General features: G+C 45.3%; 1 protein-coding gene across 1 annotated transcript in view; it reads right to left on the bottom strand.

The window, feature by feature from the left end:
* antxr2a (ANTXR cell adhesion molecule 2a) overlaps positions 1-17,301 on the bottom strand; it is a 303,927-nt gene extending 286,626 nt beyond the window's left edge. Inside the window, exons 1-3 of the mRNA XM_072496233.1 lie at positions 16,708-17,301; positions 16,308-16,379; positions 16,043-16,114 (exon numbers count right to left, since the gene is read on the bottom strand). Of these exons, the coding sequence (XP_072352334.1) occupies positions 16,043-16,114; positions 16,308-16,379; positions 16,708-16,871 (308 nt within the window). The 5' untranslated portion in view covers positions 16,872-17,301. The remainder of the gene's footprint in view (positions 1-16,042; positions 16,115-16,307; positions 16,380-16,707) is intronic.
* Between the last annotated feature and the right edge of the window lie 1,775 nt (positions 17,302-19,076).

The raw sequence follows: 19,076 nt of genomic DNA on the forward strand, positions 1-19,076 counted from the left end.
TTCAGTATTCTGGGGTAGATCCCATCAGGCCCTGGGGACTTATCTACCTTAATATTTTTTAAGACACCCAACACCTCGTCTTTTTGGATCACAATGTGACCCAGGCTATCTACACCCCCTTCTCCAGACTCAACATCTACCAATTCCTTCTCTTTGGTGAATACTGATGCAAAGTATTCATTTAGTACCTCGCCCATTTCCTCTGGCTCCACACATAGATTCCCTTGCCTATCCTTCAGTGGGCCAACCCTTTCCCTGGCTACCCTCTTGCTTTTTATGTACGTGTAAAAAGCCTTGGGATTTTCCTTAACCCTATTTGCCAATGACTTTTCGTGACCCCTTCTAGCCCTCCTGACTCCTTGCTTAAGTTCCTTCCTACTTTCCTTATATTCCACGCAGGCTTCGTCTGTTCCCAGCCTTTTAGCCCTGACAAATGCCTCCTTTTTCTTTTTGACGAGGCCTACAATATCACTCGTCATCCAAGGTTCCCGAAAATTGCCGTATTTATCCTTCTTCCTCACAGGAACATGCCGGTCCTGTATTCCTTTCAACTGCCACTTGAAAGCCTCCCACATGTCAGATGTTGATTTGCCCTCAAACATCCGCCCCCAATCTATGTTCTTCAGTTCCCGCCTAATATTGTTATAATTAGCCTTCCCCCAATTTAGCACATTCATCCTCGGACCACTCTTATCCTTGTCCACCAGTACTTTAAAACTTACTGAATTGTGGTCACTGTTACCGAAATGCTCCCCTACTGAAACATCTACCACCTGGCCGGGCTCATTCCCCAATACCAGGTCCAGTACCGCCCCTTCCCTAGTTGGACTGTCTACATATTGTTTTAAGAAGCCCTCATGGATGCTCCTTACAAACTCCGCCCCGTCTAAGCCCCTGGCACTAAGTGAGTCCCAGTCAATATTGGGGAAGTTGAAGTCTCCCATCACCACAACCCTGTTGTTTTTACTCTTTTCCAAAATCTGTCTACCTATCTGCTCCTCTATCTCCCGCTGGCTGTTGGGAGGCCTGTAGTATACCCCCAACATTGTGACTGCACCCTTCTTATTCCTGATCTCTACCCATATAGCCTCACTGCCCTCTGAGGTGTCCTCTCGCAGTACAGCTGTGATATTCTCCCGAACAAGTAGCGCAACTCCGCCTCCCCTTTTACATCCCCCTCTATCCCACCTGAAACATCTAAATCCTGGAACGTTTAGCTGCCAATCCTGCCCTTCCCTCAACCAGGTCTCTGTAATGGCAACAACATCATAGTTCCAAGTACTAATCCAAGCTCTAAGTTCATCTACCTTACCCGTAATACTCCTTGCATTAAAACATATGCACTTCAGGCCACTAGACCCGCTGTGTTCAGCAACTTCTCCCTGTCTGCTCTGCCTCAGAGCCACACTGTCCCTATTCCCTAGTTCTCCCTCAATGCTCTCACCTTCTGACCTATTGCTCCCGTGCCCACCCCCCTGCCATACTAGTTTAAACCCTAGACAGTGACCCAGCGGGGAATCGAACCTGGGACCCTGCCTCTGTGAAGCCACAGTGCTAGCCACTTTGCTACCGTGCTGCCCATCTTCACCATATTGCTGGTGGAGGAATAATCTTTTAAACCTGCAGCTGGTTGTTGAAAATTCAGTGACTTGAACAGATTTCTGGCCCATTTCCCCTAAATATAACCACCGCTTAACATTACAGATAGCTTAAAAATGATAATGTCCTTTATATGGGAATGATTATCAATGCCAGATTAGCTGTTGGGGTGTAGTATTGTTTCTGTTTACATTATTATCCCTCATTGGAATGGGCATGCATCGTAATACCCCAGCCTTGTCTCAGGGGAAAGTTACATTGGGCTTCAGGTGAAAAGTGCAGCTTGCGCATTTTGTTTTAAAATGGTGTGAAAGCCGGAATCACTTTGTTATCTGCCAGTCAAATGCTGGCGGAAGGAATCTTTGCTCTATCAGAAATGAAGCACAGGGCGGCATGTGGCGCAGTGGATAGCACTGGGACTGTGGCGCTGAGGACCCGGGTTCGAAACCCGGCCCTGGGTCACTGTCCGTGTGGAGTTTGCACATTCTCCCCATGTCTGCGTGGGTTTCACCCCCACAACCCAAAGATGTGCAGGTTAGGTGGATTGGCCACGCTAAATTGCCCTTTAATTGGAAAAGAAAATAATTGGGTACTCTAAATTTATAAAACAAAAAGAAATGAAGCACAGAGGGCAAGATATCTCGATACTAAGAACAGGATGAGAAAATCCATCCATTGCAAAGCTATTTCAGTCCACGGTGGGAACACCACTACACTTAGCTCCGCGACCCTTCTGGCACCCGCCCCCGGCCCACCTCGAAGCACACCTCAAAAAACCCTGCCATAGATTTTACAATTATTACTTCTAACCTGATCATTATTTTGTCTCTAATATCCCACAGACCAATCTGTTCAGTCAGTAAAACTCTGTGACCAGAGCATTAAGGACCAGCTGCTTAAAAATGGCATTCCATAACTTTCTCAACGCTAGGAATATTATTTGAGATATATATATATTTATCTTTTTGAAAAAATATTCAGATCCATGATTCACAAATACTGTTCCATGGATGTTGAATCTTCTTCAAATAATGTATTTGAACAATGAAAGGTTATTTAGCAGCATACTAGTAGACATAAAAAGGTGCATAGTTTAATATCGTGAGCCCATCTTTACAAGGGTACATGCTGTTAATGCACACTAGATCTATTTTATAATCGCTGTACAGGTGCCAAAAACATGCCAACAGTTGGTAAATTGACTATATTATTCTCCTGACCAACAGAATATAAGCCAATGTAATTAAACTGATTCTGTTCCAATATTGCACATTCTTAAATACTGGAATATAAAAGAAAATCTATCACAACCAAAAAGACAATGGCCTTGGGTTAACAATTAAGTTCATATCCAAATTTTATCCTCTAACTATGACTCGATGGTTAAGAATGTAGTCATAGATACAGAATCATTTGCAATAACTTTCTGCTCGTGTACCACTCCCTCTGGTGTCCCCCAAGGATCTATCCTTGGCCACCTCTTTTGCCTTATCGACATGTTGTCCCTTTGGCAAGATCATCCAAGTACCTAACAGCTTTGTTCACAAATACACTGATGACACCCAGCTCTATCTCATCACTACCTCTCTTGGACTTTCCACTGTCTCAAAATAAATACAATTCCACCCAACTGGATGATGGTGGCGAGACATTGAAGGAGGATGGTGTGGTCAACAGTGTCCAAAGCTGCAGACAGAATCACGAGGGAGGAAAGGCAATATTTCTTTGTCACAGTCGCACTGGATGGTAGAAGGACCATTTCTGCACTGTACAGAAACCTGACCATCTACTCAAGCATCGGAGTTCTGGGAAAGAATGGCACAAATTTAGGAGGCAACACCATGTTCAAGGAGTTTGGCAAGGAAAGGAGGTTTGGAGATGCAGGCCACAATTTTCAAGATTTGCTATTATTTGTGCATTTTCTTATTTGTCATTTCTGTCTGTCTTTCTCTCTTCGTTCAATTTTTTTCCCTCTCTTTCTGAGCCTACGTTGACACTAATTCGACTTGTTTTCTTCTCGGTTTCTGTTTCTTTCTCGATCCTTAAACATCATTTGATAAGCAGATAGACTGTTTGGTTGGTCACCAAGATCCCAGGTCCCACAAGGAAATTAGTATAATTTCACACTTCAAATAATTTGAGGCCCCATTCAGCTCTCTCTCTCTCTCGAATACGACTTGTCACATTCCACTAATCCAAGAAAATACATGTTAGCACTGGTCTCTTACCAGCTCACCCATGTTAGAAGGTTACCTCAACTTCCATGCTTTCTCATTTTTGTCAATAATCCTTATGTAGAACCTAATCTAATGCCTTCTGGAACTCCATAATAAACACCATCTTCCGACACTCCCATATTCTCCTCAAAAGATTCAATTAGATCAGTCAGAAATGCTCTACCCTTGACAGATCCATTCTAGCTCACTTTGGTCAATTCATAACTGTCACATTATGGACCAAAAACTAAATTTAGTAGCAAGGGGCATCTGGAAAATGTCCACAGAATTGAAGGATTGCATTTCAGTAAATCAAGTTCTTTTAGAAGAAATAAAATGTTCAATTATATCACCTATCATTCTCCAGTCCGAAGCATACAGGAAAATCTACCTTGACAAAATTGCATTTTAGTAGAACACGTCACACAATAAATGCAGGATTGAAGAGAAGTCATTATCTTCTTTAAAATGTGTTTAATTGTATTTGTCAATCAAAGATGTGTGTTACAACAACAACTTATATTTATATCATGCTTGTGGGAAAATGTCCAAAGTCACTTCACAGAAGGGTAACCAGAGAAACATTGACACAGTCAAAGAAGGGGTGACTAAAAGCTTGATTGATGAGGTCAGTTGAAAAGATAGTGTTAATCGAAGAACAAGGGAACGAAAGGAAGAAAAAGTTACGGAGGGAATTCTGGAGATTCACCTATAAGGCTGAAGGTACAGCTGCCTAAAGAGGGTAGAAGGGAGTGGTGGAATGCACAAGAAGTCAGCAGATTGCTCAAAGGATGGTGGTGCTGGAGAAAGTTACAAAGGAAGATCAGGATGAGACCACTTACATATCTGAACACAAGGATGCAAGTTTTCAATTGGATGCACGAGGGAACCAAGAGGTAACGTTATCACCAAGTACAGTGGATTATTTCTGGTTTGAGACGGACTGCAGACAGAAAAGTTTTGGATTATCTGACGTTTATGGTGGTGGATGGAAGATAGATCTGGCCAACAGAGCATTGGAGCACTCGAGTCTGGAGGTGATGCTGGCATGGATGAAGGAATTCAACGGCAGACGGGCTCAGGCTAGGCCAAAGGTGAAAGTCAATGTTAGTGATAATAAAAGAGAATATGGCATTGGAAGTTCAGATAGGGTTCTTCGGGATTGGAGTTTTCAAAGCATCAGCCATGGCCAGAGAGGGAGATGGAATTGAAGCCAAGGGCTCAGAGTTTTTGGCAGGACCTCAAAGATGATTGCTTCAGTTCTCAGAATGTTTAACTGAACTAAACTTCTATTACAAGACTAAATATTAGTCAAGCAGGCCAATAGTACAGAGGCTGCTTGAGAGTACTGATGGAGCAGTAGAGCTGAGTGTTGCCATGACAATCCAACACAGTATCTGAAAAAAAATCAACAATGTTGCATCCATCTTACTGGCATAAAATGCACCCAATATGTCTGGTGGCATGCAGTGCCCATTCTGAATTGGAAATGCATCATTCCTCGTATTGATACAGGCAACCAGCTGTTAGGCCCTTGATATATGCAAAAAATGGTCCCAAATATGTTTGATGTCTCCATAACCATTTTCCCAGAAAACCAGTTATTCGGGATTTTTCAAAGATATGGAAGTGGAGATGTCTGGTTGTAGAGATATACAGGCGGGATTTTCCGATCCTGAGATTAAGTGTTGACGCCGAGGCAGGATTAGTAGACTTCCAGGACAGCAAAACTGGTGCTGCACCTGGACAGGTTCAGTGACTGTTCAGGGGCTAGCACCGGTGCCTCATGGAATATCATCGATTCCAATGGGCAACAGTGCGAGATTCGCCAGATTCGCGATGAGGAGGCTGACAAGCTGCAGCCACATATAAACATTTCACTCCTCACACACATCCCAACCAACAAGATGGCAGCAAGGAGAGCGGCCCCACGATTCACGGACGCTGACCTCAAGACCCTCCTGGACGCCATGGAGGAGAGGCGGGTGACCCTGTACCCCAGCCTGAGAAGGAGGCTGCAAACCACCACCGTTCGCCGTGCCTGGGCACAGGTGGCAGAAGCAGTGAGCGACACCAGTAACACCACCCGGACTGGCCTACAATGCTGTAAGAAACGGCACAACGTGCTCAGGGTGGCCAGGGTGAATAGGCAGCACTGTGCCACTGGCACCAACCCCCATCCCACCTTTTTGGCCAGTTGGGCAGCCGGCTCTCCATACTCAGCGGCTGCCTCCTGTTCAGCTGCGGCACGCTCCACTGCTGCAGCATCCTCCTCCTCGAGCAGCTCCAGCTTGTATAGCCGCAGGGCATTCCTCACGGCTGCGGCGACCAGCAGGAAGGCCGCCATTGCTGTATTCCAATATCCAGGGGTGAACGGTACATAACCCAGTGCCCAACCAGGTCCAACGGACTACATGGTGGCCCCAGTTGGCACTGCGAACCATGCACCCCACTCTTCTCCTCACCCCGGGCCCCATTGGTGTACGGAACCTTGGAGGCCCAGCTGTGCTGCCAGGGGTGCTGTCTGCCGGCGCAGCTCTTGCCAGTGGTACACTCCATGGCCCTCGCCAGGCGCCCTTGTAGGGGCTACTGTGGGCATTGCCCTGGGTGGGCCGTGTGATGCCCTGCCGGCGGGTGGCAGCCGGTTGGGGGGAGGTGGTATGGTGGAGGGTGGGGTGCTGGCATGGTGGGGGCACCAATACGCCCAGTGTCACTCTGCAGAACCAGGGGCCAAGGTGGGTGGTCAGTGGGGTGCGCAGCAAGTGGCTGCTTTGCAGGCCTTGGCAATGGCGGTCTGTGCCTGGACATCACCCCAGTCCCGTGGGGGGTCACCCTGGCTACGTGGCCCATTCCCCTGTCATCAATCCGCCAGCACTGGCAGGGCTTCCACCCCAGCCAGCCCGACCAGTGACAGGACAAACAGCCCACAGTCACGCCTCTCTCGCTCCCTCATCACCCCCGGCGTCACTTTTTGATGATTTCTAAAAGCACAAGTGAACCTTGCCTTCGGGAATTCATCCCAGAGAAGGCAGAGAATTGCGAAGGCCGCAAGTCAGGCCCGCTAATGAGATGCCAAAGGCGTTTACTGTACGTGTGTTCTGGAATGCATTGAAGCCACTGTGGAGGCGACAAAGAGACTTGCGATTTGGCATGAAACTGTTCCCTCCACGATTTCAGCGTTGGAACCGATTCTTCGCCTAATCGCGTTTCCTGACTCGGCCGACGGAGAATCCCACCCAAAGAATTTCGGCCAGAATGTGCATGGATTGGAAAGCAGCAACATCTTTTTTAGAAAATTCATCCATGGGATGTGAGCATGGCTGACTCGACCAGCTCATCTTGCACCTGGGTTGATCCCCTGGCTTGGTGGTAATGATAGAGTGGGGGATTTTCTGAGCGATGAGATTACAGATAGTGGCTTAGTAACTTCTGCTGCTGCAAATGGCCACAATACCTCATGGCTACTCAGTCTTGAAATAAAATAGAGATGCAGGGCCAGACAATGTGTTGTACCTGCAAGGTGTGGAGCTGGTGGATCCCATTGTGGTTCTTCGTAACCACACCTGTAGCAAGTGTTGGTCGCTTGAAGAACTATGGTCAGGATTCTCTCTTCTGGCGAGAGAACCGGCGGCAACCACTCTGGCGCCCACTCCAGCCAGCGCCGAAGGGACAGCGCGAGTATGTGCATGCAGCGAAGGGCCGACGTGATCTCGTGCATGCGCGGAACCGCCAGTGTGGTTCCGCGCATGCGCAGACCGGCCGGCGTATTTTGCCGCAAGCATGGGTGTTCTCTTCTCTGCACCGGCCATGGCGGAGCCCTACAGGGGCACCCACAGAACAAGCCCGCCCGCAGATTGGTGCCCCCCCCCCCCCCCCCGAGGACCGTCTACACATACTCACATGCCAGGTCCCACCGTGTGTGACCTGAGTAACCCATGCCAGCGGGACTGGCCAAAAATGGACAGCCGCTCGGCCCATCGCCCAAAAAATAGCGCCAGAGAATACGGCAGCCAGCATCGGGGTGGCTTGGTGGGATTCGCGCCATCCCCCGGGGATTCTCCGACCCGGTGGGGGGTCTGAGAATCCCACCCTATGGCTCAGATGTGATGAGCTGTCGGCTCAGCTTCAGACACTGCGACACACCAGGAAGGGGGAGAGTTACCTGGATGCTGTGTTTCAGGAGGCAGTCACTGCCCCATCGATTAACTACCTTGACTGTGAGTAAGGCAGGAAGAGGTATCCAGCAGGTAGGATTGCAGGAGCCTCAGCTCATGTCCTTGCCCAACAGGTTTGAGATTCTTACTCCCTGTGTGGACCAGAGCAGGGACTGTAAGGAGGATGAGCAAATTGACCACAGCACCATGGTACAGGGAGCCATTGAAGTTGGCAGGAGAAAAGAGAAATGTACTCATAATCGGGCATAGTATAGTTAGGAGCACAGGCACTGTTCTCTGTCTCAAAGGCTGTGTTGCCGACCTGGTGCCAGGGTTTGGGATATCTCATCTGGGCTGCAGGGGAACTTGGAGAGGAAAAATACAGTTGTGATCCACGTAGGTACCAACGATATAGGTAGAACAAGGATAGAGGTTCCGCTTAGGGAATTGAGCAACTAAGGGCTAAATTAAAAAGCAGAACCAAAGAAATAATAATCTCTGATCACTACCTGAGTCACGAGTGTTAGGAATTTGGGGAATTAATTAAGTTAACAGCGAATTTGAGATGAAAACAAAATAACAGACAAGTAACAATATCAACAGGCATCTACAGGAATAACAAGATTAGCAGGCATCTAGAGACATTGAGGTGCGAATGGCCATATCAGAAATCTTGTTTAGCAGAGATCAGTGGGGCTATACAAATGATAACTTCTAAAGGCAAGGAATTTGAATAACGTAGACAGCCAAATCCACAAGGTGGAATATCAAAGAGACAGAACAATGTAACTGCTAGCACCCTCACTGGGGAATTAGGCTAGTTCTCCATCTGACAGACAGTCAGGCCATCTATGATCCAAGCCATGGAGACCTGTTCAATCTAACATTTAGAGCCATGGCAGATTGCAGATATTCTCCTCCAAACGACGCAGTTTCATGCGTCTGGGAAGTGACATTTCCTAGACTTGGTCATCTAAGCGGTATTGTGTTGTAACTATTAACTGGAATTGACCTATAGCATTACTAATATTGGATGTTGCTTGAGAAAAGGGGTGTCTCTATGAGTTTAGGGAATGTGGGTATATTTGGGGCAAGAGGTAAGTTCAGGTGAAACAATGTGTTTAGTTATTCATATACTTAAATGCCATGGTGTATATTAATCTTGTGTTTCTTTCTTTTACTTTAATAAATATTCTTTATTAATTGTTTGCACAATGATTGGTCTGGTTTTTCACTGGGTTGTGCCTTGTTCCTCACATTATTCCAAGCAAATATGCATCATTAGGAGCCAGTGTTTCAAGATATCCATCGGGATTTTACAACACTCTCGCAGGTTACATCAGCGGAGTTCTGAACAAAATTGGGTGCTCTGGGCCAGGATTTTAGAAAGCATAATTCCTTTTGTATGTAGGGGATTTGTGACTTTTTAAAAATAACAAGAGTGAGGGACATGTGGAACTAAATGAGAACGTGTTATTTAAAATGAGGAGATTGCAAAGATGGCTCTTGGTCTAGCCCAGGCCGATTTGAAAGTAGACAATATCACCTTAGCAAATTTGAAAAGTGTAAGCAAAGCTAAATTGATAGAATTGGAGTTAGGATTATCTACAGGGGCTAAGAAAGCTGCAGTAATTGAAAGCATCGCAACCCATTTAAACATACAAGCGTTGTCAGACAGAACCAGTACTTTGAGAAGTGGAGAAACTGAATTCCCTAAAATTCAATTACAAAGAGAAATAGAAATGAGAAATTAGAAATGCAAGAAAACGTGAGCTTTCCAAAGGGAAGTGGAAATGCAGAAGTTAGCAATGGTGGAAAGAAAGAGAGAGAACATCAAAATAAAATGCAGCGTATTGCAGTCTGGACAACAGAGCTGAATGAGGAAGAAAGTGGTTCTGAACATGAACCTAGTGAGGAGATATTTAGATTTATACATGCACTTCCAAAATTTGATGAAAGGGACACAGGCATTTTTAATGCTTTTGAGAAAACAGCTAAACAGATGAAATGGTCACAAGATATTTGGACGCTGCTCTAACAAAGTAAACATGTAGATAGTGCGAGTGAAGTCCATGTGTCTTTATCAGAGGAATGGTCTGAGGTATACAGGATGGTGAAGTGAGCTACATTGAGTGCTTATGATTAGTACCCGAGGCTTACAGACAAATGTTTTGAATTATAAGAGAACAGTTTGTTCAGATATATATTGAATTTGAAAGGGTTCAACAAAATAATTTTGATAGGTGGGTGACAGCAATAGAAAAACCTATGAGGCCCTTGGAGAGGTAATTCTGGAAGAATTTGAAGACTTGTTACCCACAATGATAAGGAATCATGGGAATAAACAGTTAAAACTGCAAGACATGCAGTTGAGCTTGTTGTCGGCCAAAGCCATTCTTTTGACATCTGTTTAAATCTGAGAAGGACAGAAAATGGGAAGGTGTGAGAAAGGACAGTCAAGCAAGAGAGACTGGATGAAAAGGCCAAGGAGACCTCAAAATAAAAAAGATAGCGCTGAAGCGATAAGAGACATTAGAAAGTTGGATGCTTTCATTGCAATAAACTGGGCCACGCCAATGGTGGGAGGGTGAAGGGGGTATAAAGGAGCTTCATAAAAGGTTGGGGTGATTAGGGGTGGTCCTGAAAAGGGGGACCCTCAGCGGCCCCACAGCAGGGTGTGCTCAAGCTCACTCAGAGATTGGGGCACACTTTCAAAATGACACCCTAAATTCTGAGGAGCAGGTCTCACTGGCAGGTTTTGCTCTCCACTCATGAAAACATTTGTCAGTGTGGGCTAGACCAAGGAGAAACTCCTCAAAGCCCAAAGAATGACTAACAGCGCACAATGGGCAGGATCCAGTCTCGCACAGTTAAGGGAGTTTAAAACTCATTTAACAGTGCTACCACTGGATCAAATGACCATCCTATTGCCCTCACCAAGGTACCCCAGCAGGGTGCAATTTAGCACTGGTCCCCACAGATGGGGACCAGGTGGAACGGCACCTGGGAGGGGGGGGGGGAGGGGGGGTTCTCCCAGGAGGCCCCCGGGTGGCCGGCCACCAGGCAAGGTGGCACTTTGGCACTGCGGGTGTCACCCAGGCACCCTGGTAGTGCCACACAGTTGCCACAAGGTGCTGAGGTGACACTGTCAGGTTAGCAGGGGTACTACTATGCTAGCAGGGTGGCACTGCCAGGGTGCCAAACTGGCATTCTGCCCACAGCAGGGATGGGGCCCGGGTTGCCCTGCCCATAGGAGGTGGGGTTGGGGGGGAATCCCAGAGGACCCCCTCTATAGGTGAGTTGTGGCATGGGGGAGGAAGGGGGTCTGGGGGCTCAAGTAGGGGGTGGTGGGGTGTCGTGAGATTGGTATGCTATTAAAAAATGGCGCCCTGATCTCTTCTGCTCGCCGAAGCTCCTCAATGCAGGAAATACGACTGAGTGCAGTATCAGCGGGGTGCTTCCCACCGGGGCTCGACAAAAAGATAAGTGTTGTTAGATAGCTTATAGCGCCAAGAACAACCCCAGAACGGTCTCTGTTTCTTTTTAGTTAAATCACGCCCTAAATGCGGGCGAATACCAGTGTGGATCGCACCCAAAAAGCAGGCGGGAAACATCTCACCAAACTCTCCCAAAACAGCACTTAGTCATTTTGGGGGGAAATCACACCCATAGTTTATGTTAGTCTTTTGTCGTGTGTTTCTTTCTTTTACTTTATTAAATATTCTTTATTAATTATTTACACAATGATTGGTCTGGTTCCTCACTTAAGTGGTACATGGTTCCTTACATTATTCCAAACAAATATACACCACTTGAACCAGTGTTTCAAGTTAGCCGTTGGGGTTTTGAGATTCTCTTGCAGGTAACATCAGTAGGGTTCTTAACAAGTTAATTGGCACAGGATCAATAAGATTAAAGAGTTAAATTTGTGGCTCAGAGATTGGCGTGGGGCAAATGGGTTTGAATTCATGGAACATTGGCACCAAAAGGAAGGGGCAAAATGTGTGAACATCCTGTTGCACCAAGGAATCATACAGAGTAGGGAAATTTGATAATGGAACAAACTTGTATCTGAATGCACAAAAAATTTGGAATAAAATTACTGAGTTAACAAATAAGTATGATTTAGTGCTGATTGCTGAGGCATGGTTACCAGGGGGCCAGATCTGGGAGTTTAACATAAAACGGTACTCATTATTTCAGAAGGATAGGCAGGAAGGAAAAGGAGGTGATGTAGCTTTGTTAATAATGGAAGACATCAGTGCTGTAGTGAGAATCGTAGAATTTACAGTGCAGAAGAAGGCCATTCAGCCGATCGAGTCTGCACCGGCCTTTGGAAAGAGTACCTTACCCAAGCCCACACCCCCGTAACCCAGTAACCCCCATCCTATCCCCGTAACTCAGTAACCCCACCTAGCCCAAGGGCAATGTAGCGTGGCCAATCCACCTAACCTGCACACCGTTGGACTGTGGGAAGAAACCGGAGCACCCGGAGGAAACCCACGCAAGGATGGTGAGAACGTGCAGACTCCGCACAGTGACCCAAGCTGGGAATCGAACCTGGAACCCTGGAGCTGTGGAGCAACTGTGCTAACCACTGTGCTATCGTGCTGCGCACTGTAGAAATGATATAGGCACTGGAGACTATGGTGCAGAATCAGTCTTGGTAGAATTAAGAAATAGCAATGGAATGAAGTCCCTGATGAGGTGCCCAAACTGTAGTTCCGCAGTCGGGCACAGTATACACCAGGAAATACTGACGGCTTGTAAGAAAGTTACAGCAATAATCATGGGTAATTGTAATATGCATATCGACTGGGTTAATTAAATTGGCGAGGGCAGCCTTGAGGGAGTGTTCATTGAATGTATCAAGAGATTGTTTCTTGGAGCAACATGTGTGGAACCAAGCAGGGAGCAGGTTATTCTGGATTTAGTATTGTCTAATGAGGGGTGATTAATTAATGATCAAATGGATAAGGGTCTTCTGGGGAAGAGTGATCATAGCATGCTAGAATTTCAAATTCAGTTTGAGGGCGAGAAACAGGGGTTCCACACTCGCGTTCCAGAGTTAAACAAAGGTAATCACACAGGCATGAGGACAGATTTGCCCAGAGTGGACTGGGCAAAAAGACTAAAAGGTCAGACAGTTGATGAGCAGTGGCAGCTGTCCAAGGAGATATTCAGTACCTCCCCACTAAAATGTATTCCAGAAAGGAAGAAAGATTCTAAGTGGGGGGTGGGGGGGGGGATCAACAAAGGGTTACTAAAAAAGTAACAAAAAGAGCAAAGGTAAATTATGAAAGAAAAGTGGCTCAGAATATAAAAAGGATAGTAAAAGCTTCTATAATTATATAAAATGGAAGCGAGTAGCTAAAGTGAATGTTGGTCCCTTGGAAGATGAGACTGGGGAGTAAATAGTGGGGAACACAGAAATGGCAGAGACACTAAATCAGTATTTTGCCTCAGTTTGTGCAGTGGAGGACACGAGTACTATCCCAAAAGTAACAGGTAAAGCAGAGGTAATGGAGTGAGAACAGTCATCATCAATAGTGAAAAAGCACTGAGCAAACTATTGGGATTGAAGGCAGAAAAGTCCACAGGGCCTAATAGCCTACATCCTTGGGTGTTCAAGGAAGTGGCATCGGAGATTCATTGGTTATAATATTCCAAACTTCCTTGGATGCGGGAAAGGTTCCAGTAGATTGCATAATGCCAATAACGTTCTGATTCAAAAAGGGAGGGAGGCAGAAAGTAGGAAACTATAGATCAGTTTGTTTAACATCTGTCATTGGGAAATTGTTAGAATCAATTGTTAAGGAAGTAATAACAGGACAGTTGGAAAGTCAAAATGCAAACCATCAGAGTCAATGTGGTTTTACGAAGGGCAAATCGTAAATTGATTAATTTGCTAGAGTTCGTCAAAGCTGTACCAAGCAAAGTCCATAATGGGAATCCTGTAGATGTGGTATATCTTAACTTCCAGAAGGAATTTGATAAGGTTTCATAAGGTAAGATCACATGAGGTTAGGGGTAATTTATTAGCTTGGACAGAGGACTGGCTAACCAACAGACGCAGAGAGTCAGGATGAAAGAATCTTTTTCTGGTTGGCAAGATGTAACTAGTGGGGTGCCACAGGATTTATTCCCCAGACCCCAACAATTTACAATCTATACTAATGACTTAGAAGCAAGAATAGAAGGTACTATAGCCAAATTTGTAGATGACACTAAAATAGGTGGGATAGTAAGTTGCAATAAAGAAATAAGAAATTTACAAATGGACATGGATAGGTTAGGTGAGTGGGCCAAAATTTGACAAATGGAATTTAACATGGATAAATGTGAGGTTATCCATTTTGGTCAGAAAAATAAAAAGACAACTTATTCAGAGTGCTTCGTTGTGGAAGGATTTGGGTGTCCTCGTGCATGAATCGCAGAAAAGTAGTATGCGGGCACAGCAGGTAACAAGGATGGCCAATGGAATTTGGGGATTTGTTGCTAAAGGGATAGGGTATAAAGTAGGGAGGTGTTACTGCAACTAGATAATGCATTAGTGAGATTGCACCTGGAATATTTTGTACAGTTTTGGTCTCCTTACTGGAGGAGGGTGTAGTTGTGTTAGAACTAGTTAAGAGGAGGTTCACTAGATGATTCCAGAGATGAGGGGTTTGTGTTATGAAGAGAGAGTGAGCAGTTTAGGCCTATACTCTCTCAAGTTTAGAAGAATGAGAGGAGATCTAATTGAGTTGCAGAAGATGTGAAAGGGGATTGACAAAGGAGACGTAGAGAGGATGTTTCCTCTTGTGGGGCAATCTAGAACAAGTGGTCATGATTTTAGGATAAGGAGTAGCAGATTTAAAACAGAGATGACAATAAATCACTTCTCTTAAAGGGTGGTGAATCCGAGGAATTTATAATAATAATAAGTCTTTTTTGTCACAAGTAGGCTTACATTAACCCTGAGAAGAAGTAACTGTGAAAAGATGTGCAGGTTAGGTGGATTGGCCATGCTAAATTGCCCTTAGTGTTGGGTGGGGTTACTGGGTTATGGGGTTACTGGGTTATGGTAGGTTGCTCTTTCCAGGAGCCGGTGCAGACTCGATGGGCTGAATGGCCTCCTTTTGCATTGTAACTTCTATGTAAAAGCCCCTAGTCGTCACATTACAGCGCCTGTTCGGGTACACAGAGGGAGAATTCAGAATGTCCAAATTACCTAACAGCACATCTTTCGGGACTTGTGGGAGGAAACCAGAGCATCCAGAGGAAACCCACGCAGACGTGGGGAGAACGTGCAGACTCCATACAGACGGTGACCCAACCTGGGAATCAAACCTGGGACCCTGGAGCGGTGAAGCAACTGTGTGGTGCCCCACGATCCCAAAGTATGATGGATGCCAGGACATTAAGTAAATTTGAGGAGATGGACAAATTTTTAATTAGTAAAGGATTGAAGGGATATGGAGAATGGGCATAAAAGTGGAGTTGAGGCCGAGGCGAGATCAGCCATGATCATATTGAGTGGCGGAGCGGGCTCGGGGGGGCTGAATTTGGTAATCCTGATCCCAGTTCTTATGTTATGTTCTTGTGACCTCATGAGAGTCCAGAACCGATGTTTAGGGCTCCCAGGGCAACTCCCTTCCAACTGTATACCACTGTGCTGCCACCTCTGCCGGTGAGACAGGACATACTCAGGGAGGGTGAGAGTGGTGTCTGGGAAGTTAGCTGTGAAGAATGTTACTGTGAGTATGACTATGTCAGACTGTTCCTCAGCTATTCTATGGAACAGCTCTCCCATTTTTACACAAGTTCCCAGCCTTAGTAAAGAAGACTTTGCAGGGCCAACAGGGCTGAGTTTGCCATTTCTGGTGCCTAGTTGGTGCCGTGTGGTCTGTCTGGTTTCAGTCATGTGGAAGAGGGAACGGGGGAGGGTGGTAGGAGGTGGGGTGTAGCTTGCATGGATGGGGGTTAGTATTGGAGACTTGGATGGGGGTTAGTATTGGAGACTTGGATGACAGCAGTTTTGCATTTGCATTGTCTACTGGAGCAAATAAAAAGAAAGCTTTGAGAACACACCTGTTACTAGTGATTGCCATCTTGACATCTGCACGGGATGAAAACACAATGAAAGACAATCTCATCTGGGGACTGTAAAATAAAAAATAAAAAGAGACACTGTATTAAAACATCATCTCACATTTCCAGTTGTGCAACAGAAATCATTCTTCCTCAAAGCCACTCCTCTGACTTGCCGTCTTCATTTCAATAATGAAAGATTACTGAGTGAGCATTCCCCCTTACTTCCCCCATAGAAACATGTCTTAATGCACCAAACGATTACCTGACGAATCGCTTGACCAGTGCTTCCACAAAACCATAGATCTCGTCCCAGTTGTTAGCAACACTCCCAGATCTGTAAAATAAAAGTGTTCAGTCAAAAAAGTCCAAGTAAAGGGAAGCGTGTTCAGCTCTGCTCGTCTGCGTTACTTCATAACAAATAGTTGATTTCAAAGTAGAGTGATCAATTTGCCTGTCACAATGAATACCATGCTCAATCACACACACACACCATCCAGCAATGCTTACACTTGATTTCAGTGCAAGTTCACTTCTGTCACTTACACGAGCAGAAATAAATGTGTGGGCAGATCTCGAAGTCTGCCCTAATTATTTTTCACATTTATTTCAGATTTCCAGCAACCGCAGCATTTTTGCTTTAATATTACTGCACTGGTTCTTACTTGTCAAGTACGACGTAAAGATCAAACGCTCCATGGCACGATTTCTCTTCACTTTGTACAGTCCCAGGTCCGGTCAAGATCAGAAAGGCTGACACAAAGAAGACGAAACTCCGGATTCCGGGGCAGATTCTGTGATGAACAGCAACAGTCCTCCACGGCCTCATTATGCTTTAATTGAACTAAGTTGCACAGCTCCAGAGAACCGACAAGAGCAGGGACAAGGAGCAGAAAGCTCCTGCCGACGTTAGAACCACTGGATTCACAAAATTTAAAAAAAAGCGACCTCCTCACAGCAGGCAGCTTGAGGGGAAAAAAAAAACCAAGGCGATTGGATGAAAGTGCACGTTACAGCAGTGCGCGAGGTCGCTGCTCACAAAGTCGTCCAGTTCATGCTTCAACTTCCCAAAGGAAGGAGGCGCTTGGCCAAGGGGCGGGATTGCACAAACATCAATCGTCCACCCAGCTTCGAGCATTGATTTGCACAAAAACATAAGGCAGCAGATCAAACGGAGCTTGCATTAAGTTCATACTGCTTGGTGGAGGTGGGGGGTGGGATTTGCAACTGGGTGTGTCCCAAACTCTCGTCAGTGAGACAGCTGGTGCACTGAGTGAGCGAAAAGAGGAGGATATTGCTGCATAATGACAGATGGACTGCTGTTTTGAAAGAGTGGCGTGATATCACTTCCTGTGCTCAGGATAACATTAACATTGATATTCATCACTATTTTAGTTCTGTTGTACATTTCCTGTGCTGTTGACGTCGGGGAGTTATGGAAAAAAACAGCCCATAAGACCGAGAAGAGTGAATATAATTTTCACTTCTGCACTAAGATCAGACTAGGTACTTGGAGGCTGCATTTATTGATCATTTTGATTGTATATTTCCAAATGAATCCAAAAAACACTTGGATTTATTTAGCATCTTTCACAACCACATGATGTCTCTACAGCCAATGAAATACTTTTGAAGCAAAGATGCTGTTGTAATTGTGGGGAACCCAATCGCCAATTTATGCACAGAAAACTTGCATATACTGTTAAAGATCAGTTTATTTTACTAATCTTGATTGAAGAATAAATATTGTCCAGGATACCAGCTGTCCTTCTTTAGGATCTAGTACATCCAACGGAAAGCAGACTGTGCCTTAGTTTAATGTCTCATCTGAAAGATCTAACACTCCTCCTTACAAGGGGGAGTAAAGTCACCATAGTCCCAGATGACCATCGGCTACTTTTCCCTTGGAGGAGGAGACCTGACTGGTGGTGATTTAACTTGAGGATCAGCACATCTCAGGCAAGGGGCAAGTTTGAGGGCCTTTGATAACTTCAGCCAGTATAGGAATTGAATCCATGCTGTTGGCCTCATTCTTTATCACAAACCAGTTGTCCAACCAACTGAGCTACACCAGCTCTCTCTCTCTGTACTGTATAAGAATAGCAGCCTAGATTCTTTGGTACTGAAGTCTCTAGAGTGGGATTTGAACATACAACCTTACCAACTGAGTCATAGTTGATATTCATTATCACATCACATAATGATTTGGATGGGTGGTAACTAAACTTTGGGAGAATAGTTGGTGTGCAATTTTCAATCCAAGGGGCAAACTTTTCCATCCTCATTCATGGCCGGGATTTTCCGGTGCCACTGAAAGCAAATGGAGTTTTGGCTGGAATGTCAAATCTTCCGTTTTCATTCACAACCGGTCCTGCCACAGACAAGACCAGAGAATCCCTCCCAGAATCCCCATATGCTCAGTTAAAAATGACAAGTTAAATTCATCATATGAATCCTAAAGAGTGGACATCCTTTAATTCCAGTGTCTTTTCCTGTAGCTATTGACAATTAGCATTGAAGGAATGGAATAAGTCACACTCCACAGGAAATACAAGGAGAAGTAAAACAGAAGATGCTGCAAACACTCAGCAGCTCAGGCAGTATCTGTTGCTCTCTCCATAGAATCACAGAAGCTGCATGACCTGCTGAGCATTTCAAACATTTTCTGTCTTTAATAGCTCTGTTATGACAATAGCTGATGTGAAGCTTGGCAAAATAAGCTCTTAATGTAAGCCATGATGTGGAGATGCCGGCGTTGGACTGGGGTGAGCACAGTACGAAGTCTTACAACGCCAGGTTAAAGTCCAACAGGTTTGTTTCGATGTCACTAGCTTTCAGAGCGCTGCTCCTTCCTCAGGTGAAGGAAGGAGCCAATTTATGCACAGAAAACTTGCATATACTGTTAAAGATCAGTTTATTTTACTAATCTTGATTGAAGAATAAATATTGGCCAGGATACCAGCTGTCCTTCTTTAGGATCTAGTACATCCAACGGAAAGCAGACAGTGCCTCAGTTTAATGTCTCATCTGAAAG

This window comes from Scyliorhinus torazame, chromosome 3 (assembly GCF_047496885.1).
Source record: "Scyliorhinus torazame isolate Kashiwa2021f chromosome 3, sScyTor2.1, whole genome shotgun sequence".
In the NCBI taxonomy this organism is placed as follows: domain Eukaryota; kingdom Metazoa; phylum Chordata; class Chondrichthyes; order Carcharhiniformes; family Scyliorhinidae; genus Scyliorhinus; species Scyliorhinus torazame.